We start from the raw sequence: 23,673 nt of genomic DNA on the forward strand, positions 1-23,673 counted from the left end.
CTGGCAGCCCTTCTTGTGGTGGAAGCCCCACCACCCGATGTGCAGCACCGGGCCCCGCCTTCTCCATGGAGCAGCCCGCGATGGCCGCGCGGAGGATGCCGCCGTGCCCGGGCTCTCGCTCCGCCCCTCGGGGTCCGGCGGGGACGCAGCCCCGGCAGCCTGCGCTCCGCACCGCCCGCCCGGAGAGGGCGGGCAGCACCGCAGCACCGCCTTCCTCCCGCCCCTCCCGGCGCGGGTCGGGGAACTCGGGATAAGCTGGGGTGGGAAAGACCTCCGCGATCGGTGAGTCCAGGTCGTACAGGTTAATGGCAGCCCAAAAAGAAGCCTGGGGGTTGTTTCAGTACAGTTTAGTCAGGTTGGTTGCTGAAGGTTAAAACAGAGGAAAAAATCACGGTAAGGCTTCTTTTCTCAAGGGGCTAAACCTCCAAGAAGAGGAGGCTCAGGGGGTCCTCATCGCTCTCTACAAGTACCTGAAAGGAGGCTGTGGCCAGGTGGGGGCCGGTCTCTTCTACCGGGCCTGCAGTGAGAGGACAAGAGGAAATGGCCTTAAAATGAGAGTGGGGAGATTCAGATTAGAAAAAAAATTCACTGTTAGGGTGGTCTGGCATTGGAATAGTAGGCTGCCCCCCCGGGAGGTGGTGGAGTCACCATCCCTGGGGTGTTTACGAGGCCTCTGGCTGTGGGTGATGTGGTTTAGGTGTTACAGTGGCAGTGCTGGATGGACACCTGGACTGGATGATCTTAAAGATCTCTTTCAACCTTGATAATTATTCTATGATTCTATAAATATGTCTTAGCATACCCTAGAAAGAAGACAGTTCAAAGACTTGTCCAAGAGCACAGGCAAATTTAGTGTGAGAGAAAAAAAATTTTAAAACTGGATCTTACTGCACGCACACCATGCTCCCTCTTCAACCTTTGTTATGATTCAAGTCTGACTGCTTGAATCAACAGCATTTGGTAGAGGCTGTACTCTTAATAATTAAGACTCTCTGTGGAAATTGGAGGAAGATAATCTTTTTGAAAGAACTGTAAAAGAATAGCGCTTAAAGAAAATCTCATCACTAACACAGTACCCAGGGGCTCAAATTATAACAATACAGCATGTAATCACATACTGTTTTTCAGATTCAACAGAAGTGCCGTTATAGAAAAAGTATACTGCAGGGAACACAGGATAAGCTCCAAGGAGCAATCCTTCTGGCAAAGGAATGGTTTCTTATTAGTATTAGCCTGTAACTGACAGTTTAGTATCATTTCTAAAAAGAAAAATGCATGCAATATTGGCCATTATCTCCTGCAGTAATGAGATATCCCCCAAAAGATGCCTGTGAGTGTTTACGGTTCATTCTCAAATCATTCAGGAAAGTGCAGTCTGGCATCACTCTTACTGTTATGGATTATGCATTATAGAGGCATCTCAGTGATAGTACTGGATAATGGTGGCTTATGGCTTCTCTGAATAGATTATTAGATTTTTTTTTATCTGCTTGAAATTCTCTTTCCTGCTAAAGCAATAAAAATGTTGAACTGACAACATCATTCTGGTCTAGGAAAATGAACTAGTTGACATCATCTGTGTTGTTTTCACAGTTCACACTGCGTGTATTTACAAGAAAGAAAGGCAAGTGAGAGCTGCTATGAAACAGCTCTCTGAAAAGTCTCAAAATTTTCCTAAGGGACTTTTCTTTCTCCATGCATAGCTAACAAACAGCAACAAAAACTCAGCCCTACAGTTCTATTACTCAGAGACTTTGCTTACGAACCACCAGCTACGATCATTACCATAGTAATTGTAATTTGTTAGTCATTCTTCAAGTCATAGCGATAATGCAGAGTTCTCAGCTTATGTGCAGTGAGACTTCTAGAGATGGATAACCTTTCCTTGGGCAGTACAATAGTTTGTGTCTGGAAGTAACACCAGAGCTAAGCAGTGCCCATGGTAATTGATAGCATCCCCTCTATTTGTTAGGTATAGCCCAGCTTCCTAAAGAACAGTGCTCTGAATTTGTGGAGACAGGCACGTGAATAAAAAATAAATGTCCTTTGATTTCTGTTGAAGAAAAGCATAAATGCAACCCTGGCATGGATCTGAAGTTTGTATCTAATTTCTTCTGGATGGCAATCTCATGTCATGTTTGCAGTAGGTTTTCTTTGAAGTTCTTATCCAAAATGAATGCAGTAATTCCCCAGGAAAGTTAAAATAATCTGGGTTTTTTTCAGTCAACAGGACCAAATGTAATTTGAATTGTACATTTAGTTGCATTAGGGCACCATGATGTAGGAGGCAGTGTTCCAAACAGGCTTCCCCATGGAAAATACTCCGTTTGATCCTGTGGGAATGATGGTATCATTCTCATGGGATTGATAGGACTCTCAAGCATGCAAGCACAGAAGGGGAGCTTGGATTGTTAGGGAGGTTTGCAGACACAAATGCAATCTATCTTCTCCTGTAACTTTAAAGAGGCTTAGATCTGGATGACAGAAATACTATACTGACTGTTCTCCACACACAACTACTCTCTTGTCCTCATCACTGTAGACACTTCCACTGCCCCGGGGTCCCTGCTCACTTTGGCTGGAAGGATTTGCAGACCTCTGACTCCTGCTTCTTCAGGTCAGATGAGAAATGTTTGAAGAAGATAACTGATCAGAATTGTTTCCTTAGAAAATATTGATTGTGAGTGGTAAAGCAGCGATCTGTTTCAGTGGGTTGTGAGGGGAGCAGAAGAAGCTTGAGGACCCAGGTGCAGCTGTTAATTATTTGTGAAGTAGACACTGCTCTTTGAGGCCCCTGATCCCAATGCTCCCCCCTCCAAATATTACCCATGAAAGGTGATAATTTTGTTTGTAATTCTGTGCTGTTTTCCTCAGAACACCATTTTTGCCCTGGTGTCCTTTGTGGAAGCTCTGGAGGTTGGCAACAGCAAGCACAAAAATCCTTATCACAACCTAATGCACACTGCAGATGTGACATGGACGGTCTCTTATCTCCTTTTCTCCTTTTCAAGACTGACATAGCACTAAGTACAGGAGACAGCTAAAGCCAGACAACACTGACAGGAACGGATTGAAGGCTTAAACAAAAAGAAATAATGAGCATATGGTACATTCCCACAGTGGTTGTCAAGACAGACAACAAATATCTTTGAAGGTGGGCTAGAGAAATTGAAAGCAGACATATTCCAGAATGATGATCAGCCACTGCAGTTTGGGTTTGACTGGCAATTCAGAAAGTTGCCGGTCCACTCAGTGGGGAGGATAAATGGTAGTGAAGGCTCAAATTGTACAGGATACATATGTATCTCATTCTGTTCTTTTCTTACTCCTGGTTATTGCCACAGTCAGAAAGGAAACAAAATGCTTTTTAGTCTGATTCTGTGTGACAGCTCTTTGGCACCTGTTGTTGGCTTCATCTTTTCCCAGCATCTCATTTGCCCTTGGCCCCTGCATTGGCAGAAGTGTAGGGGCAAAGGCATCAGTGAAAGGGAGGTTCATCTGTTCAGTGTTTTGTGCTATTCTCTCTTGTTACACCATGGCCATTCAGGGATTGCTCTCTTTGTGGCTGGTACTTGAATACATGCACTTCTGTTCTTTTGTGCTTCATTTCACTGGGGTCCCTTCACTAACAAGTGTACAGAAGCAGCCAAGGAAAGCACTTCCAGGTGCTGAACACTCAATAATTCCATTTATGCACAATCATTCCAAGCTCCATAACTAGGAACTGTGGAAGAAAAGGAATGAGAGAAACCCATGGTTGAACATGTTTTGGTCCAACGAAATGCCAGCACTTTTTCTGATGCCATGAGTACCTTAGATGGGCTGTACAAAATCCCCATAAAAATTGTCAGTCAACATTGCTCATGGCAATACTTGTGTTTCCTGCTGTGTGTTGGTAACACCTTTTTCTGCACACCTTGCTGAGGAATCTGAAGAAGTGATGCTGCCAGCATGTACCGTGTGGTGGAGCAGAGGACAGAGAGGTGCAAGCTAACAAGGCATAGCATAGCTCTTGCCAGGTCTTTTAGGCCAGTTTCAACTACTGTAGAGCTGCTTATGCTCAGGAACAACCTTCCGTGCATATGGTCTGTCTTTCTGCACTCCCTTGATTGCCACATGGATTTCAGTTCTGAGGACAGACCTGGATGCCCTTCCCTGAGGGCATGCTCCAGGGCCTCCTGTAAACATGTCTTGAGTCTCCTGTGCTGAATGTAGACTGCACATGTGACTTGTGTTTACTGAAACAGATTTGGAAGGAGTCAGGCTTTATCTGTCTCAAGAGTTGATCCAGATGATTTTGATGGAATTTTTGTCACTTGTTCCTGATTGTGTCTAAAGTAAATAGAAATTAGGTTAGATTTGCCACTAATACAGCTGCTTACTCAAAATCGCCCGTTAATCCTAAATTGGTCACTGCTGCTTTTAGGGCCAGTAGTTAATGAAAATGCACTGCAGGCTGTAGTCAGTAAGACAAATACAATGTTGAGGAATGCAAATTGCAATGGATCCCATTTTTCCCTCTCAAACTGTGGAAGAAGGGCAGTTTTCCCTTGGGGCTACTCAGCTCCGGAAAGTGCCTGGATGGAAACAGCTGCCCAAGTGCAGCAGCCCTCCTGCCTGTGTGTGTTCCAAATGGCCTTTTCCCAGCTTGCTGCTTCCTGGCCTGTTAGTCATTTTGCTGTGTCATTCCAGTGCTCTGCTTTCACTGCTTGTCTAGGTATGGAAGGTGACACCAGCTTTTGAAGTGTCCACTGGTGTCATGGGAGAAGGCCATTACATCCCTTCTTCCTGTTCATAATGGGACAGATTCAATGATCGGCATTTCCTCTGTCTGTGGCTCACTAATATTGCACCTCTGCTGTGACAGATCTGGTCTCCTTCTGCAGGCCTTGAGGACAATTAATGAACAAAATCCATAATTTCAGTGTGCCTTTTGCTTACACTGGAAAATCCCAAGCTCTGTCAATATTACTTTCATCCTCTCCTTAGGTGCAATCAGGGTACAAGACAACTGGGCCAGCTACAAATGGTTAGACTTCTTCCATACACTCAGGTGATGGATGCAAAGTTATTTTTCCACATTTTATAAACTTTTTGGCTGATCCAGGTGAAAGACTCTGGTGACAGTTACCCCACCTGGAGTACTGCATCCAGCTCTGCAGTCTCCAGCATGGGAAAGACATGGACCTGTTGGGGTGAGTTCAGAGGAGGGCCACCAAGATGATTAGGGAGATGGAGCACCTCTCCAATGAGGAAAGGCTGAGATAATTGGGATTATTCAGCCTGGAGAAGGCTTTAAGGTGCCCTAATTATGGCCTTCCAGTACCTGAAGGGAGCCTACAAGTGCTCGTAGTGACAGGACAAGGGAGAACGAGTTCAAACTGAGAGTAGGTTTAGATTAGTTATTAGGAAAATATTCTTCACCGTGAGGGTGATGAGGCACTGGAACAGGTTGTCCAGAGAAGTTGTGGACGCCCAGTTCCTGGGAGTGCTCAAAGCCAGGTTGGATGGGGCTTTGAGTAACCTGGTCTAGTGGAACTAGATGACCTTTAAGGTCCCTGTCAACCCAAACCGTTCTATGAGTCTGTGTTGTCCTGCTGACATGCTAATGCTTTGCAAAAATCCGTGTTTAGTGAAAAAGCCTTTGGAAAAAAATCTTAGGTGATGTAAATAAACGCGGGATATTGCCCATCGCGCCGAACTGCCCCTACCCCTTCAGCAGCTCATTGCTGCACAGTAGAGTTTTCCAAACTGCACCTGAGCACGTACGAAATCCAAAGGTAAAGTAAAATAAAGAAAACAGCGCCTTTATCCGCTTCCACGGCGCGCGGGTCACGTGGGCGCGCCGCCGCCAATCGGAGCGCGGCGAGGGCGCTCGCGAGGCTTCGGTCTCCATGGCAACGCTGGGCCCGCAGCCATCCGAGCGCCGGCGGAGCGGCCGCCATGGTGAGTAGCGGGAGGGGGCCGCCGCCCGGCATTCCTCCTTCATCCCGGGATCCCGGCACGGAGCGCTCCGCGTCGGGCGGCCGGCCCGCAAGCGGGGCAGGGGTGCGGCCTGTCGTCATGCGGGAGCCGCTCGGGGCAGCTGCGGCTGCCACCTGCCCACCTGGGCACCCTGCCATCCCTGCGGAGACTCCCAGGGTTTGGGATTTTTGCGGGATCCGGTGGCCCGGTGGTTTATCTGCGTATCAGCGTGGCTGACTCGGAGGTCACGAGTGCTTGTGTGTTTATTTACTAGTTTAATTTCCTGTCTGTCTGTAATGAATAGAAGCTTTTCAACTAAAAAAACCCTCCAGCAACAGCAAAGAGAACATTAATTTAGCTTTCCATATGATCCTCATCTGCAATAAGTGGGACTTTGTGGGTAACATTGGGCTTGCAGCCACACTGTGAGAGCTGGTTTTATTTACTGCTGGTGCTGCTTCCTCGGCTGCATTTAGTTTCCAGAGTATTGATTGTTCATCCAGGTATCCCAGGATTGCATTGTCACTGAAGCTTCCCTGCACGGGTTGTTTACTAAGGACAAGGTGATCAGATGAACTGTTTTGTCTGAGTTACTACATTGCTGTCCCTTCCCAACATCAGCCATCCTAACAAAATACATCGGAGTAAATGAGATGGACCTGCCTTTGCATCAGCTCTCCAGGGACTGTGGTGATAAACTCCCACTCATGCCCTGTCGTGCCTCCTTGTCACCCGTGCTGCCTGCATGAGCAGTGGTTATTCTGATGTGAGTGCCCATGCCAATAGTTCATTTGAAATAGAGGCACACATAAAAGGGCTACTTAGCCAGATCTAAAACTACTTCCTTCTTCATTTGCCCTGGCAATATTTGTTTCTGGGCAATAGGCTGTTGAGAAACAAATTCACATTATCACTTAAGATTAAGATCTCCTTCTTCATCAAAAACAGCATGGCCAGCAGGTCGAGGGAAGTGATTCCCCCCTCTGCTCTCATGAGATCATATTTGGAGTGATGCATACAGTTCTGGTGTTCCCAACATAAGAAGGACATGGAAGTGTTGGAGCAAGTCCACAGGAGGGCCATAAAGCTGACAAGAGGACTGGAGCACCCCCCCTACAAAGACAGACAAGTTGGGGTTATTTAGCCTGGAGAAGAGAAGGTTGTGTGGAGACCTCACAGCAAACTTCCAGTATTCTGGAGGAGACCTACAAGGAAGCCAGAGAGGGACTCTTCAGCAGGAACTGCAGTGATAGGACAAGGAGTAATGGGCACTTGTTGCAGTGGGGATCCTGCAACACGCATATATCAAACCAGGAGTCCCGTGGAAAGGAAATATATATGGACAGACAGATTCTTGATAGCTGTTTCAGAGAGATGTTTATTCCTCCAGCCGCATGGCCGGGGCTCTGCCGAGGAACTGTTCCAGTCACGGGACCAAGGGTCCTTCTGCCCGCGCAGGGAACACAAACCAACCAATGGGAACGAGGCTGAGCAGGGGCAGGGAAACCCCGTGTCTGTGCCCTCAGGGCCCCTCTCCCAGGGCTACACGGCAGGGGAGGGACCCCAACAGGCACTAATTGAAAGAGAGTAGGTTTAGATATACAGAAAAAGTTCTTTATTGTGAGGCTGATGAGGCACTGGAATGCGTTGCCTAGGGAAATTGTGAATGCCCCATCCCTGGCAGTGTTCAAAGCCGGGTTGGATGGGGCTCTGAACAACCCGGTCTAATAGGAGGTGTCCCCACCCATGGCGGGGGGTTGGAACTAGATAATCTTTAAGGTCTCTTCCAACACAAACATTCTGTGATTCTATGATTCTGTGAGAAGTCTCAAGAGTTTACATAAAAAGTAACAAGCATAACATACTTTCGTCTGGGTTTTTTGTTAGTACATATATGAAAGATACATGATTCAGCTACATTATGCATGTGTAATGTAATACCAGGACACGTCCAAGAGCTTCCTCTCCTGTACAGTCCTTCTGGTTCTGATCCTCTGATTGCCTCTGTCTCTGATTTTGTATGACTTTTTTGAGGCTACTTGAGCCCTTGCTTCCAGGTTCTGGAACTTTCTCACCCACTTATGAGAGGTGTGTAGGGATTAGACCTATGAAAATATGGTTGTTTTTTACCCTGCTAGTTAGCATGCTAACCCTGTGAAAACAATCACAGAAACTAGTCAGAAGGCAAGTATTCACAGTAGTTATGCTCCTTTTTACTTAAATTTGTTTTTGTGCTTGTGTCCTCCTCCGCAGGCAGAGCTGGGCGTTAATGAGCACCACCAGAACGAAGTGGTCAGCTACATGCGCTTTGCCCGTTTCAAGCGCAGCATGTGTCTCAAAACAGTGGACTCTTGTTTTCAGGACCTCAAGGACAGCAGGTACTGTGTGGGGTGGTTATGAGCAAGAATAAAGCAAAATACGCTAGCAGCAGTGGCAGGTTTGAATACTTTATGGGGTGACTTTTCTCCATTTAGGTTTGTATGTTCTTGTATTTTCCGGAAGTTACAAGTGAAATGCTTTTAAACCCAAGTTGTTCAAATTCTTAGGAATTAACGTAGATATTGACAGTATGACATTGCTTTATATCTTGCTTCTGATGTCTAAACTGGATGCAAGGCTGTAGCTGAATTAATATTTGTGATTTTAATTATTTAAAGAGAAAATTCAAATACAATAACCAATTAGTAGTGCTGTGGTCATCTAATAACTACTGACAGTGGAGGTTTTTAAAAGATACTGCATCATATGAGTGGTACCTTTGTAATAGGATCTCATAACAACGCAGAATTGTAACCTTTATCGTACCTGACTCATTTTGACCGCTCTGTTTAGACTTGTTGAAGAGACCTTCACAGTTGACGAGGTGATAGACATGCTGGATGGACTGCAGAGTGTCGTACACAGTGAAGTGGAGTCAGAGCTCATAAACACAACTTACACCAACGTTTTACTTCTGCAGCAGCTCTTTTCCCAGGCTGAGAAATGGTACCTCAAGTTACAGACAGATGTCTCTGACTTGGAGAATCGGTAACATCTATTGGACTATACTTGCAACAATAGGAAAACTTTGAAGTGTTGACTATTTGCATTCTTTTCCTAACCATAACCAATAGAAACTTATTCTTTTACTATTTTATCAGTGATAGGTTAGCTTCAATGCTTCCATCTATAAAATAGCAAGATACAAAATGATTTCAAACTTGGCAGCAAGATGTTTTATTGGTAATATTCTTTCTTGAATTAATCAGTTAAGAGCAGGTGATTGAACTCAATTAAAAAGCTTTTGTTGTCTGGTTGGATTATATTTCAGTTAAGGATGCTAAGTCTATTCTAATGCATGTATCATACCGTTGCATGACATGATCTGTTGCATTTATGGTATTTGTGTAGGACTTCACCCTGTACTTCTAACAAGAATTTTACATGCAGTAAAAGGCATAGCACCAGCTTGGTGAAATGTGTTTCATAGCATAGGTCTTAGTAAATAAATGCCTTCTTTTATATTTCTTTGGTAAATAAATGTGTCTTTTTTTTTTTTTTCCAAGAGAATTATTGGACCAGGTTGCTGAGTTTGAAAAATCAGAATATACATCTTCAAACAAAAAGGTAGAATTTTATTTTAATCAAATCATAATCAAATGTCATGTGGAGTCATGACAGATGTTAAAAATGCTTAGTATTCACTCTTTGTGTGTAAGAGAAAACCAAAACCCCATCCTTTTTTTTTTCAAAACAGTCTTTGAAACTGTCTAAAATTCGCATTTTGCATTTCAGCACCAAGGCTCACTCTGAATTGCCTTGGCTGTTTCCAGAGTGCAGGTTCTGCATTTCTGGAGCATGCCTCACACACCTCATCCCAAGGTCAGCCAGACCAGGGATGTGCTGAAGCATCTGCTCCTGGGTTCTCTTCCCCTGGCACCTGGGGTAGGACTGGGATGTTCACTTACCCCAACATGAACCCAAGAGCTGAGAAGATTGCACAGTACAGATATCACTCTAGCTTGTCTTGCATGAATATGTTTGCACCTTACTTGGTTTGGAGTGTAAAGGTGTATTTAGTTAATATATATTATTTTTAATACTTTAAATGAGAAAATTATTTGGAGCTTTGTAAATACAACCACTCAAATATCTTCTCCTTACTCCTTTGTCTTTTGGTTGCTGCAGGATTGTTAGTCTTCTGTAGAACCATGTCTGCAATACTTTTACGTCTCTAATGCAGTATCTTTGTTTAACATAAGCTCAAAGTGAAGTCCATAACTTAGGAGCCAAGGAAACAGTAAAAAATGAACTTGAAATAAAAGGTTGTTCATTTGCTTTACAAAAGAAAGCTGAATTGACTGTCAACTGTCTATTGACTGACAGACTAAAGGAGTACATTTCTTCCTCCTAGAAATCTGTATAATTTAATTTTTTCACCTTTATTATTTCTTTAGTCCACTGCAGATCCCATTAAACCAAAACTGGCTCCATTAAATGAAGGTGGGTCAGAGCTGCTAAACAAGGTAAGAACTTGGCTGTTCATGCAGTTGTGGTCAATGATCATTCTGCTTATGCAAATGACCTGAATAGCTTTACAGTAATATTTGTATAATGTGTCTGTCACTATACAGACATCATGGTAATATACCCCAGAATGTAAAATGCTAGTAAATTAATAAATATTGCAAAGCATCAGAAATTTACTGCAGTTATGGTCTCTAACATCTATCGCAGTATTAACCCTTCTTTTGCAAAGACATTTTGGTCTCTGTAGTAATTTATTTTTCCATTTAATCGAGTGAAATAGTAAACTAGTTCCATGCAGCTAGCTGGTGCTTCAACAAAGAAGTAAATTAAAATATGTAGCTGGCTGAAATGATTAGGTTATTGAACATTTTCTGTATCACTTGAAGTCAATCTTATTACATCCAGTTTTTTGTGTTATAAGTTGGTTAAATTCCTTCTGAAGAAACAGGCACTCAAAGAATTTGGAATTTACTGGTTTTGAAAACATCTGATTTCTCACTCGCTAAACATTTTCAGAATTACAAAACACTTTCTAGTACTTAACATTATCAATAGCTTTTATTAGGTATTGTACTCATTTCATTCAACTGAACTTTTCTAAAATGCCACACTTCTTACAATACCCTTTTAAGTTTTGGGCAATCAAGATAATTAGATAATCTATTTTCTGTCTTCTGTCCTGTGTTCCCAAAATGATGTGTTGAGTACAATGTCTGAATCAAATTGTTGTTACTCACTATGATAATTAAAGCATTCAAGAATTCAGACTTGTATTTTGCTTATAGATTAATGTAATTCTCTTTCAAAAATAATTTCAAAATCATAACAGGTTTTGTTGAATATGTACATCTGTTGTCTTTTTTTTTATTCCCAAAATCATTCAGAGTTCATATGGTGATTTTACTCTGACTGATAAAACATGATTATTTCCTGTTACATAGAACAGGATATGCAGTAACCTGGTATTTGTCTCTATTGAAAAAGAACTGTGGATAAATTCTTACTTGCCTGATGATTGAAAATATGAATGATGAGCAGCAATGAGATTTGCATCTCTGAACATGCAATTTTTAATAATTAATCTTGATACTAACAAGATGCTGATCTCAACAGTCTCAGTGTGGTAAAGTATGTGTCTAAGTGAATGGTCCTCTATGTTACAGTAGAATTGGAAACTTAAATTGCTTTCTCGCTGGGGCAAAAAATCATGAAAATTGAATGAATTATTGATTTCTTATGGAGGCCAATTTTATAAGCCTTTAGGATCTCTTTTGCTTTCCTAAGTTATGAAGTGTATTTTCTTCCCTGAAGTATTTGGAAAATCCAAAATGGCACAAGAGTGTTCACAAACATTTTCTTGTTCTTTAACCCAAAGACAGTTGCTTATCTCCAGGAAGAAAATGAAAAATTGAAGACCAGACTCAGGACCATAGAAACACAGGTAAATTCCCTGTAAGCTTGGATGCTTAATGCTGCTTACGTATTTAAAAATACCCAAATAAGAATCCCATGGTTATTATTCTTATGTTCTAAGTTAAAATATTTCTGAGGTTTTAAATTTTCAATATATTGCAGGCTACAGCTGCCCTAGATGAGAAGTCCAAGCTGGAGAAGTCACTGAGGGATTTACAGATGATCCAGGGAGATCAGAAGGTAAATATAATTATATCCTTCTGCTCCCAGAGGGGGAAACTGTTGCCAATACATCCAAAATGTTGGTCTGTATGGTGTGTTTCTTTTCTGGCAAATGCAAGAGTTTGAGTCAGTGTTGTTCCTGCTGACATTGTCTGTTCCTGCTGGTCTGTCAGTCAGCAGGTAATCCATAACATTAGTTGATGTTTTGACATGTATTCAGGAACAATCAGGAAGTATTCCAGAATTCATATTCTCAGGGCTGAGAGTTGTATTAACAGACACAAATCTATGTCTGTTTGTTTCTTCATCCTTACTAATGAAAGAATGATACCTAACCTGATTTTTAGGGCAACAATTAAACACTAATTCTTTCACACATTTGTCACTTGATGTTCACATGAACAAGCCAGACGTGCTGCTTGTTTGATTTTTTTGTAGTTCTCCCTATATCAGCATGCTGTTAAAAATGTTTCACCATTTATTTTTATTACTTGAGGTTCTTAATCTGTTTTGTAAATGAGGATTCCAACATGGTGAGTTGACACAAATAAATCTGTTCAGGTCACCTCAGTATTTTTCTAAGTTTCTACCTTTATTTGTCAATAATTAGAATTTTCCAAAGTTTGTTCATGTGTAATTGTTTCTTAAATTTAAAACATTTCTATTCAGGCTTTCAACAAAATTAGAGCACTTTAATCCCATTATTTTGAGTAACTGACATTAAAATTCCTGCGGTATTTACAGATTTGGAAGTAAGGTTCAAGATAATAAAACATTTCTATTTTGGTTTTCATATTTTAATCCTGATTTCTTTTTATTTTGCTTTCTACCTGGTTTATGGTATGTACTTGGTTTTCTTAATATGTTAAAAGTTTACTTAGTAACTTTCAAAATTGTATTTAATACTATTTTTAATAGGGAACTCAATCAGTCATGACAAATATTTTCTTTCTCTGTTTTGTTAAACTTTAAATTATTAACGGTTTAAAATACTAAAGGGGTGTATTAAATCCTGGATAATACTGTTTGTAGTGTTAAAAGATTGGAACTAAATCTCATCCTGCTTTTCTGGTTAAACATGAATTGGCCTCAGTGTCAGGGCTGCTGAGTATCTTCAGCTTTCCTGTCCTAATTTGCTCTCTCTAATCTGTTGCTTTCTCCCAGTTGCTCATAAAGCAGTGGATTTCAAACTCTTTGAACAAATAAATGACTGCCAAACCACAATTGGTTCTTAAGTCCCAACTCATCAAATTGATGGGGTTTTTTTAAATTAATAGTTAATAGATGGCTCCACGCACAAAGTGTGAATCAAAGTAACTGAAACTGGGAGTAACTCCCAGCAGTAACTGGGAGTAACTGCTCTGTTGGATAAGGTTAATTTGAAGATTTAGAATTTTTGCATAACTAACTTTTGTCATGGTTAGAAAATAACAACTAAAACATACAAAATGTATGTAGTGCTTTTCAACATTGCAGCCTTGGACTCTTGTCTCAGAATTCAAAATAAGCCTTTATTCTGTAGCGGTGCTACTGTCAAGTGGTTTCCTATTCTAAAGTCTTAAGTTCCAGATAGAAGAAGGAACAGGGCTTTCTTGGGTTTTAGATTTTGTTGTGTTTAAGGTGCTGCTGGTTCAGCCTCATCCTGAGTCATTACATGTTTGAGTTTGAAACTGAGCTTTAAAACCTTAGAATGTTTTGTGTTTGGTTTTTGTTTTGTTTTATTTAAGTGAAAATCCATAGAACAGTTACATTATTATAGTGTTTTATGACCCAGAGCTGATGTTCAGAAAGGTCTGAGTTGTTTCTTCTCGTAAGGAAAAAAGGAAAGTTGCTTCACAAGCAACTTGGAGCCTCTTTGTGTAAGACATCTGAGAATGGTGCAATGTTGGTACCTGACTGAGAGTGTGAGCCAAAACACTTTCAGCCTTTCCTACCTGTACTACACTAACAGCTTTGTAAATGTTTCAAAAATATATTGTAACATAGACGTTTAGTTCTTAAATGGTAATTTTCTGTATGGTAAATAACTTTCTGTTATATGATTCATCCTCTGGCTCTAACTAATTCCTAAAGAAGTGAAGTACAAGAACTTGAAATCTCATCTTAGCAGAGAAAACATTCCAGCCATCTTTAAAAGGCATTTATTAACAATTTTTTAAGTTGTAAATCAGTCCCTGCTGTAACTTTTTTTTAGTTAAAGCACTTCTCATTTAGGTTTTACAGGAGTAACATGAACACAATTATTAAAAATGAAGATGTGCCTACTTTGTGTGGAATTTTGCACTTAAAATTTTAAATATTTCTTCCCTTGAATTTTACATATTTTAAATATTTCTTCTATTGAAGAATAATGCAAACCAGGATATCACTGAACTGGAGAATAAAGTGGCAGCTTTGAAATCCCAGTTTGAGAAGACTTTGAATGACACTACTGCAAACCAAAAATTCTTAGAAGAGGACTTGGTGACAACAAAACATAACTTACTGAAGGTTCAGGATCAGCTATCCACAGCTGAAAAGGTTAGCATTTTATTGTATTGTAAAGATGAATTCCTTACTCACATTTTAATTGATTAGTAATTTAACAAGCATATGCTACAGGATGCAGAGTTTACCAGGCCACACTTTTGCCCTTATATTTTTGTTATTTCAGTGGAAAAGCACATTATACATAAAATAGCAAGCCCACAATTAACTGCATGGTCATAACTAGATGAATATTAAAGAATTGACCATTTGTCTGGATAGAAATTTTTAAATGAAAAGCATATTCTCAGTCTTCTGAAGACTTTTGGCCTGATTTTGTTATAAAATGAAGTTAGTGTTTCTATGTCTGTCCCAGTAATCTGATTTGAATCTACCAGCTGACTTCATCTAAATTTGAGTAAGTTATGGAAACTAGTACTGCCAACCAAATTTGAGGAGGAAAAGCAAGTAGGTTTTTTTTTTTTAATATTTTGGTCTAGTCTTCATAATATGTAAATAATACGTTGATGTTGTTATTGTGTAGGAACTGGAGAAGAAATTTCAGCAAACAGCTGCCTATCGCAACATGAAAGAGATTCTCACCAAGAAGAATGAGCAGATAAAGGATCTGCGTAGAAGACTTTCCAAGTAAGTGCCTGTCTGTCCCAACAAGATCCTTGTTCTGGATCCACGTTCTGCTCCCATTTTGTCTCTAAAACAGTTTATACATTTTCCTTAAAAAGAAGTTCTAATAGGCTATTCCCTGAGTTTTGACAAGCATCCTTTGAATGGATGTTCAGTGTTGTTAGGGCTGGTGTGTGCAACAGCAGCTGTCATGTAGCAAGTAATGAGAGACTTTAGTATGGAGAGGATGGAGGATGTTCGTGGGTGTGGCAGATAAGGCCTCAGGTGCTACACACAGAGATACAGATGGGAGATGTTCCAGATGTTTTGGCAATTGTTTGGATTTGCGGGTAGGTCATTCCTTCATTTTCCTGTTGGGTAAACTGGCCAGTTTTAAAAGGAGAAAATAGTCTAAAAAGTAAATGCATGTGTCTGTAGCTTAAGTCATACAGTAAACCTTGACAGAAATGTATCAGTCTTGGGTGTAATTTATTGCTTGGGTTTCATATTTTCTTTAGAGATAAAATGTCTTTGGGGTGTTTTCAAGTCTGTTTTAATGATTTTTCTATTTATTCTTTTTTAATCCTCAGATATGAGTCAGAGGACTGAAATACCAAAAAGCATCTGATCTATCAGAAGTTGTCATGGAAAGAAAATGTAGACTGGTATTATTTTTCAGTAATTTTTGTTTTGAATTATGTATTCTTTGCTTCTAGTGTTCAAAATAACTATTAATATTAATTTCACACTGAGACTCTACTTCCTTGTAAACCTAAAATTTATAGATATTAGTTTCTGCAGTCCCATTTTTAATGGTTAGCCATTGACATTCATTGAGAAATAGCAAACAGGACCTTGTTGAAGAACTGAGAACATTCCCTACAAACAAAGGAGTTTATTTTTGTTAAGAAAAGGGAAAAAAAAGACCAAAAATACATGTATTAGAGTTTTTGATGTCTTCAAGGTGGAAACTCCAGTTGTTACTTTTGTGTAGTTAATATAGTTAAGAAGTAGCATTGTATGTAAAAATTGCATCAGCAAAAGTAAAGAGTAGGAGGAACAAAAAGAAACACTTTGATTCTATAATGTTACTTCACATTGGGCATGTCATAGCTCAGCAAGTGTAGTCAGTAGCACTTTTCTAGAGGGTGTTCATTAGACAGTGAGATAAATATGCTTTATAGCCAAAGTGCTGGACCCTTTCAAATAAAGTTGTGCTTTTTCACTTGAATTCATTTAAAGCAAATTTGAACATCAGAAGACAGATTCTGATTTTGCCAGTATTCTTAATACTGAGATGATAATCTAAATACGCATAGGAAAGTTAATGAAGCAACTTTTTTGGGAAATAAGTTATTTTAAATGTTTTCATCTCCTTTCTTAATGTAACCTCACCAGAAAACAGCTTACTTCTCTTGAGTCTTTTACTTGTCATTCTCTGCCTTGCGTTTGTTTGTCAGTCACCTGATAGTGCATTCTACTTGTTCATCTGTCCCTGTTCATGTGTATCTTGTATTTTACTCCAAATAAAATACTATGTTTTCAAACGTTTAATCTTTAAGGAGCTGGATTTTTTAATAGGAATGTTTTGTATAGCTGTTTTTTTAATATCTGTGGGAATGGTGGCCGACCAGTAAAGAATCTTGCTAGAAATGAGAACATTTAAATTACAGATTCGTGCTCAAAGCCACATCAAAGCTCACATCAAACAGCTGTAAAAGAGCGTGCCAGTGACAGGGCTGAGGAGAGACTGAGGTGTTTATGTTACAGAAACTGACATTTAACAGTGTTTTTCTCAGGAGCTGCTTGAACTGAAACAGGTCTTTTTTCCTCATTATTTCTTTAACAAGCAAAGCTGTTAAAATTGCTTAACTCAAATCTGCCATACACTTACAGTCTAAGTTCTCCTGTTTTCTTTTAACTTCTCATGTTTTCTGTAAGCTCTCCTATCTTTTGCCTCCCACTGGTTTAGTGAGGTTGGTTTGGGATAGAGCCCTGTGCCTGTGGCAGGATATTATTGCTGTAGCACAATAGTAGTGTGTTATGGCGTGGCATTCTCCTCATGCAGTGGCAGTTAAGATAATGAAGGGTATTCTTTTGCCCCATGTACAGTCACTAAAATTTTAAGCTCTTAGTAGGAATGTACCAAAGAGCTTTTTGGCTGGTTTTGCTCAGAGCAGCAGGAATACTTGTCTGGATGAATGTTGCGGGTTTTTTCTTTGTAATAACACTCATTTTAATGAGATCAGTTACTATTTCTGAAATGGCAGGTAAAGGGTGAAGAGAGATAGAGATTCTCAGTGACTTCTGCTGGTCTTCTTTTCTCGTAAATCTTTGACTCTTGATTTAGCTGGAATATTGACTCTGTGATTGACCTTCATTATCTGCTTAGAAACCATCTCAGCAAGAAAGTACACTGTCAACTTCAGTATATGGCTAGGTCTCAATGAAATAAGTTGGCTGTAGACCAGCATTGTTACACACCTTGTTATCTCCTCAAATGAGTAAGGCAAAACTTGTAAAGAGCTGTGCAGTGCAAAATTGAAACTCTGAGTTCCTGCCTTGCAGATTGCCAGTTTAGCGAGTGTGAGATCACTGCATTGCTCGCTTTTTGTGCTGAAGAAGGGCTAATTAAAAGTCTTGTGTGGAGCTCTTGATGAAAAATACATCATCTTTGACAGGTGATGTACCTGTCAAAGAAGACTTGGAGCATTATACAGTAGTGATCTTTTTTTCCTTGAGATAGGTACAATATTTTGAAGATGGAGATGACATCTGAACGTCTCCTGACAGTGTCTGATGTTTCTAAAACCTCACTTCTTTCCCTGAGGTGTAAATTCTAATACTGCTTTTAGCACTCTCTGTTCCTTGTACTGCTCAAATACATATCATCCATTTCTTCCACTTCAGTTGTTAATTCCCTAGTTATGCCTGAAGGGAATGTTTAAAAAGAAAATTTTTGTATAATTGCCTGGTCTGCAGAAATCACATCTTTTCAAGCTGGTTGGGGTTTGCTTTTTGGTTTTGTTTTGTTTTTCCTTGCAGACTGAAGAATATTTTTTAGGGGAATGAAATCTAGGCAGCTCAGCTTTGCTAAGTACTGAATCTGACAGCCAACAAACAACCCTATGCTCCAACAGTGACTTCAGTAGTTGTTATTAAATGAGCCAGCAGTCCTGCATGTTGCCATCTTAATGAGGCCATATATTACCCACTGATCTTTAACTGTTCATAAAGTACTCATTAGCCTGTTTTTTCTCTTCTGGCTAATAGCCATTTAGAAAAATGTCCTAAGATGAATACTAACACATATATTGATACTCAACTTGCATGTGTGCCTTTTTGTTTGGTAGACTAATATTAAGAACAGTTGCAATTTGGGCATTTCCCCCCACATACCTTGATTTTGGGAAACCCAGTCAGCTGCCAGGAACTTAGATTTCAGTCCAGCCAAAATGTTCGTAAGATTCCCTATTTTGATTTCCCTTTTCTAGCATTATCAAGGACAGGTCTTGATTTCTGTGTGATATGAAATGCTGTGAAACCACAGTGAAATCCTTACTGCCTCAGGAAGCAAATGTGAATCATGTTGGGGTATCAGGTGGCTGAATGCATCGAGCTTAAAAGGTTTGATCTGGTCTAGAAGGATATGCCTTCTAAAACATTTTGAAGTCATTTGAAGGTAAGTTTGTATGTGAGGAGGTAAGAATTGTTATTGTAATTGTTATCATAGCTATTTTTGTAACTGACTTTGAACAGAGAATGTGCCTAGGGAGTTAACCTGTGATTATTAATTTTGACAACGTCCCAGGGAAGGTGTTGTCCCAGGATTCCTGCTCTGCTCTGGCTGCCTGCAGACTTTCCCTGAAGACATCTTGTGCCCTCCTTAGCAGTCTCTCCTCTTGGGTATACCCTGAAGTATTAGGCAGCATATTTGGAGTCAGCTCTTCTCCAAATAAAGGGGGGTATATATATGTCATTCTGTTTCACCAGAAATTTTCTTTCGTTAGTTATTTTTTAATTATTATTTTTAGGAACTTGTTGATGTAGTGCCTTGGAGTGTCCGTGGTAAGTCATGGTGATGCAGAGAGGTCGGTGCAGAACTGTGAACGAGCAGCTCACGACTGCCAGCTGCTGGTGAACAAGAGAGCTGCCCGGAGACCTCCCCAGACTGCAGGCAAGCTTTGACAGAGAAGGTGGGAACTGGCAGGTGACAAGCAGAAGAACTGACTGAGTAATCCACCTACCTTTTAGTGACATGCCCGTTTCTGACTCTCGTTTGACGCAGGTTAGTTTTGAAGTTCGGGTGAATTAGGTGCAATTCTACGAATCAGAACTGCTTTGAGTGCACCTTTATGGAGTGAGTACGCTAAGAAATCACACAGTCAGAAGATGGATAGAGCTGTGGTGCTAAGGAAAAGCAAGGAAAATAGAGAGGCTGTTTTCAGGCATGCTTTTCTTGGAAGGTTGAGGTAAAGTGAAACAGTTTTAAGGGTCATTAAGAGGTTGGAAATTACTTCAGAGTACAGACCCTAAAGGCATCATCTACAGTTTGGAACTAAGCAGCAAGTAGTAGTGATAAACTGGAAGGAATGATTGTAATCCTAGTAACAGTTTAGAGGAGTAACTGTAGTCTCCAATTACACATAGAGCAATTGCCAAACAGTTGTCATGGCCTATGAGCTGTCAAAGATGTGGCAATCCAGATGGATTGATTCTTTCTCCTAAGGTAAGGAAATAGGCATCTTAAGGTAGCAGCTCTGAATAGTGAATCCCAACAGAAAACCCGTATGTGGAAGCTGTTACCCTCTTGTCTGCTTGTCTGCTTCCCTTGACAGCATCAGTAAACACGTGCAGAGGCTGTAGAGACTCCATGGCTTTGCTTTGATAATCATCTGATACATGAGCAGATACTGTGTTTGCATTTGGAAGTGGGTGCCTCCAGGAATGGAAGATACTAAACACCAGAGCTGCTGACACTTTGTCCCCCTCCCACATGTCTGGCTCATCAAGGAGAGCCCAGAGGTTTATTTTTAAATCTAAGGGGTATAGTAATACATGTTGGAGGTAGCATAATAAGGTCCAGGCTACCTGGTAGAATTTCTTCCTACCTTGTTTCCCTGACTTTTGCCAATAGAACTATTAAGGTTCTCTCACACCCTGAAGTCATGATCCCCAACCTGTCGCTAAGGCCCCAGATTCCCTTTTTGTCTGCATTTTAGGTACCTGGGAGAGGCATTTGGCTTTTTACTGTACTGGCATCAAGAGACACAAGCCCAGGATTTTTAGTTGATACCTTCACCTAAGTACTTGTAGTTTTGCTTCAGTAATAAATGGGATTCTTTGCTTTGTTTATCAGCTTCTGACTAGGTTTACATAGGGCAGTTCTCCTGGGCAGTCCCATCAGTCCCTGGTCTGCTGTGCAGATGAACCCCTGCCCTTTTCAACCACTCCCCCAAACCCCACAGCTCAAATTTGTTAGGTACTGGGAGAAAAAATTCTTTCTAATCCTTCTTTAATATGAGCAGTGAAATGATAAAAAATTCTTGTGTATGTCTATTAGAGACTTGTCTTTGTACCTAAAGATAAAGCTCAAGCCCTTCCCTAACCCAAATGAAAGCAGTTCAAGGGAGATAAAATCATGAACAGCATCAGAAATAGCATATTGATAATCTGAGGTGTGTATACAAAGTCCCACAGCATGAATTCCTAAGCGTTGTCTGTTCAAATACATTTAAATATATTTAAAGCGTGTGTCTCAAGGAGCCACTAGATGACAGGCACTTTGCTGGGTGCCTATATGCATGACCACCTTTAGAAAAATGTCACAGTAGTCTGTGATCTGAGCTACTGATGAGGCTGACATTTGTGAGAGAGGCAAGGATTCATCTCATTCCACCTGAACTTCCTGATCTGGCCTGACCCAAGATAAGGACATCACATCTCTGCCTGCACAATCTCCTCCAGTCCATTAGTAAACTAGTTTGAAATGTAATGGGAAGGAGGTACAGAGCCAAGGAAATTTTTAACTTGATGATGCTCATCAGTAGGAGTAATCTATTCACACAGAAGCATCCCAAGTGGTAGTGATGTGCTATTTTTAAGGCTGTCCTGTCAGTGAATTATTTAATACTGTAAGCTGTTTATACACATCATTTATAATAAATCTCACTGTCAGGGATGGGCATTTGACTTTCTAGTAATTTCGTGATGTGGGGCAACTCACATTGTCTGTGTGTGTCTTTCAGTTTAACAGCTTATGGATTTAAAATTACCTTGGATTATTCCTTCCAGCAGAATTCTGGGTTATACCCATGAGGCATATTTCCAGGGCTAGCTGGCATGTTGCAGTTCTGCAGGCAAGACAAGAATGCACAGGTACTGCAAAAAAGTCACAAACTTCCCTCAAACCTGTACTACAGAAGGCTTTGGCATACCCTGATGTCTTCCAATGACAACTTACATCTCTAGCACCACTAAAACACACCCTGAAGAATGGATGCACCTAATGTGTAAACCTCTTGCCATCACCTTTTCTAAGCTGTGAGAAAAGTAGTGTCCCACTTGGTGACTTTGGTAATACAGGTGGCTGGTCAGCAGGTGCACCAGAGTGGTTCTGTTGGGCTCAGCAGCACTGCACGACACGCTCTGCAGTTCGGGCTCCTGTCCAAAGGCCCGGGGGTTGGGGTTCTCACCTGTACCCACAGCTGGAGGCCTTGGCTTGGCCAGTGCCCAATGGGATGCTGGAGCAGCCCACACAGCACTGGCAGGGAGCAAATTTCCTGGCACTGAAGGAATGAGACTGACAGCAGCTGAGCGAGTCTTACTTGTAAAATGGTCCTGAAAGGTGCCCTGGAAAAAACCCATTTAAACAGAGGAAGGAAGCTGAGTCCTTGGAGTTGCTCAGCTGCTTTTTATTGCTGCAGACGCTGCTGGCAGCCTCCTTCACTGGAAGACCTGTCCAAAGTGGTTGAGCTCAAAGTGTACCTTGGCAGGGGCCCAAACACACAGGGTCATGTTCAGACCTGGCACCTCAATGTGCCTTCAGATGACCCAAAGGCCTCCTAGATCCTTCTGCTTCCACAATGGCCACAGACATCTTTTTCCACTGGCCTTTGTATTTGGTCCCTGCTGCTTGTGAAAGTATTTTAAAACGGCAACCCCTCAGAAAAGTTCACCTGCAGCAGTGGGGTTTGAGCGTGAAGGTAAGTGAAGAGACTGGCCATTTCACACTGTTGTACACATGCAGAGTATGTAGAGGGAGGGCAGTATTCCCGGAGGGTCAAACTTGAGTGCTGTTCTCAAAGTGTGCAGCAGGCTGGGGACCTGCGTGGCTGATAGGACTGTTTCAGGGCCACTTTGGAACTGGGGAGCGTGCTGGGTTGGTTGAGGTGAGCACCAGGGTACGGTGATAGGATGTCTGAGGACCTGTTTATTCTTACCCTAAAAGTCAGCACTGACAGTCCCTAAACCCAGTCCTAATGGTGTGGGAACCCCTCTTCTGTGCATTCAAATTCAAGCTGGTGCCTCATGCAGATGAATGCCACTTGGTAGTAAAGGGAGCCCTGTGGAGGAGTGTTCCATTTCCAAAACCAAACTGCAGCCCCAGTGTTATTTCCTCACAGCTTCAAGTTGGCATGTGAGTCAATAAAAATCCCTCAGCTCACATCCTTCCCAGAAATGCCAGTCAAAACCCAAGCAGCTATTCACCCAAAGTACCAATTTTATAGTTCTGTGTGTGTCTATAATCTATTTACCAGCATTCCTATTTCAGTATGTGCCTGTTAATAAGATTAGTAATTAAAAAGCTTGATAGGAATTGGCAAGCATAGCTCCTCCGCCTTTCCCTCCCCTCCAAGCCGGACTGGCGTGGAGTGTGAGGCACGGTTGGCAGAGTACCTGAGGGAGTGAAGGCAGGAGGCTCTGCTGAAACCTCTGCCTGCAAGAAGGCAATGGAGAAATCCCGACCCTTATGGGACAATCCCCTGCAGTTTATTTTTGCGTGCATTTCCTATGCTGTGGGGCTGGGAAATGTGTGGAGGTTTCCATACTTATGTCAGATGTACGGAGGAGGTAAGTGTGGTTTACATTTTCTTGCTTCCTTTGAGGAGGAGTGTGGCAAGCTTTAAGTCCAAAAGTATGTTGTCCATGCTAATGCCTGTCCACCCAGCAGGGTCCAGGGCAGAGTAGGAGGTCTGGCTTTCTGTTGGTGTGCAATCTGCTTTATTGTGGCTTTATTTTATGTATTCTTTAGCATTAGGCTTTTACCTGACCGCTGCCCCAATACAGTGGCATTTCTTTCCTGTAAGTGGCGATGAAGCAGTGGGAAGTCCCATGTTTTCTGAAAGAATGGAGGTAGAGTGAGAGATATAGATCCACATGGTATTCATTTATTACATTTTTGCCCCATTGAATCACTCTGAAAGTGTCAGAAACTGGTTCATATCCTTTTACATTCACCAATGGGGACTTGGA

The 23,673-nt window shown here is 41.2% G+C and overlaps 3 protein-coding genes across 11 annotated transcripts in view; 2 read left to right on the plus strand and 1 right to left on the minus strand.

Moving 5' to 3' along the window:
- AVL9 (AVL9 cell migration associated) overlaps window positions 1-5,945 on the minus strand; it is a 47,462-nt gene extending 41,517 nt beyond the window's left edge. Inside the window, exons 1-2 of the mRNA XM_010398749.4 lie at window positions 5,758-5,945; window positions 1-325 (exon numbers count right to left, since the gene is read on the minus strand). Of these exons, the coding sequence (XP_010397051.2) occupies window positions 1-325; window positions 5,758-5,945 (513 nt within the window). The remainder of the gene's footprint in view (window positions 326-5,757) is intronic.
- On the plus strand, window positions 196-20,556 carry LZTFL1 (leucine zipper transcription factor like 1). Of its 4 annotated transcripts, XR_005601402.1 has the most exons (11): window positions 5,869-5,946; window positions 8,218-8,342; window positions 8,797-8,991; window positions 9,510-9,570; window positions 10,401-10,469; window positions 11,849-11,914; window positions 12,049-12,126; window positions 14,455-14,628; window positions 15,119-15,222; window positions 15,789-15,863; window positions 18,693-20,556. XR_005601402.1 is itself a non-coding variant. In XM_010398765.4 (10 exons), exons 2-10 carry the CDS (start codon window positions 8,266-8,268, stop codon window positions 15,805-15,807), a joined length of 843 nt encoding a protein of 280 aa, XP_010397067.1. In that variant the 5' UTR covers window positions 196-282; window positions 8,218-8,265; the 3' UTR covers window positions 15,808-16,752. The 4 variants fall into 4 exon arrangements, 3 of the variants coding, with proteins under 3 accessions (XP_010397067.1, XP_010397070.1, XP_039404474.1); XM_010398765.4 differs by lacking the exons at window positions 5,869-5,946; window positions 18,693-20,556 and adding an exon at window positions 196-282 and having other exon boundaries at window positions 15,789-16,752; XM_010398768.3 differs by lacking the exon at window positions 18,693-20,556 and having other exon boundaries at window positions 15,789-16,752.
- SLC6A20 (solute carrier family 6 member 20) overlaps window positions 19,313-23,673 on the plus strand; it is a 17,238-nt gene continuing 12,877 nt past the window's right edge. The window contains exon 1 of one of the 6 annotated variants that reach the window (XM_019285444.3): window positions 19,313-19,394. Coding sequence is in view for 2 of the 6 variants with exons in the window: in XM_010398764.4 (XP_010397066.1) it covers window positions 23,151-23,271 (121 nt within the window). In the remaining 4 variants the exon portion in view is untranslated. The other 5 variants (XM_010398759.4, XM_019285443.3, XM_010398752.4 and 2 more) reach the window with 5 other exon arrangements.

The sequence above is a fragment of the Corvus cornix genome, chromosome 2 (genome assembly GCF_000738735.6).
Source record: "Corvus cornix cornix isolate S_Up_H32 chromosome 2, ASM73873v5, whole genome shotgun sequence".
In the NCBI taxonomy this organism is placed as follows: domain Eukaryota; kingdom Metazoa; phylum Chordata; class Aves; order Passeriformes; family Corvidae; genus Corvus; species Corvus cornix.

Coding starts and splice junctions, on each gene's coding strand:
- LZTFL1 (XM_010398768.3), top strand. Junction 9,571..10,400: donor ATACATCTTCAAACAAAAAG/GTAGAATTTTAT, acceptor TTATTTCTTTAG/TCCACTGCAGATCCCATTAA. Junction 12,127..14,454: donor TGATCCAGGGAGATCAGAAG/GTAAATATAATT, acceptor CTTCTATTGAAG/AATAATGCAAACCAGGATAT.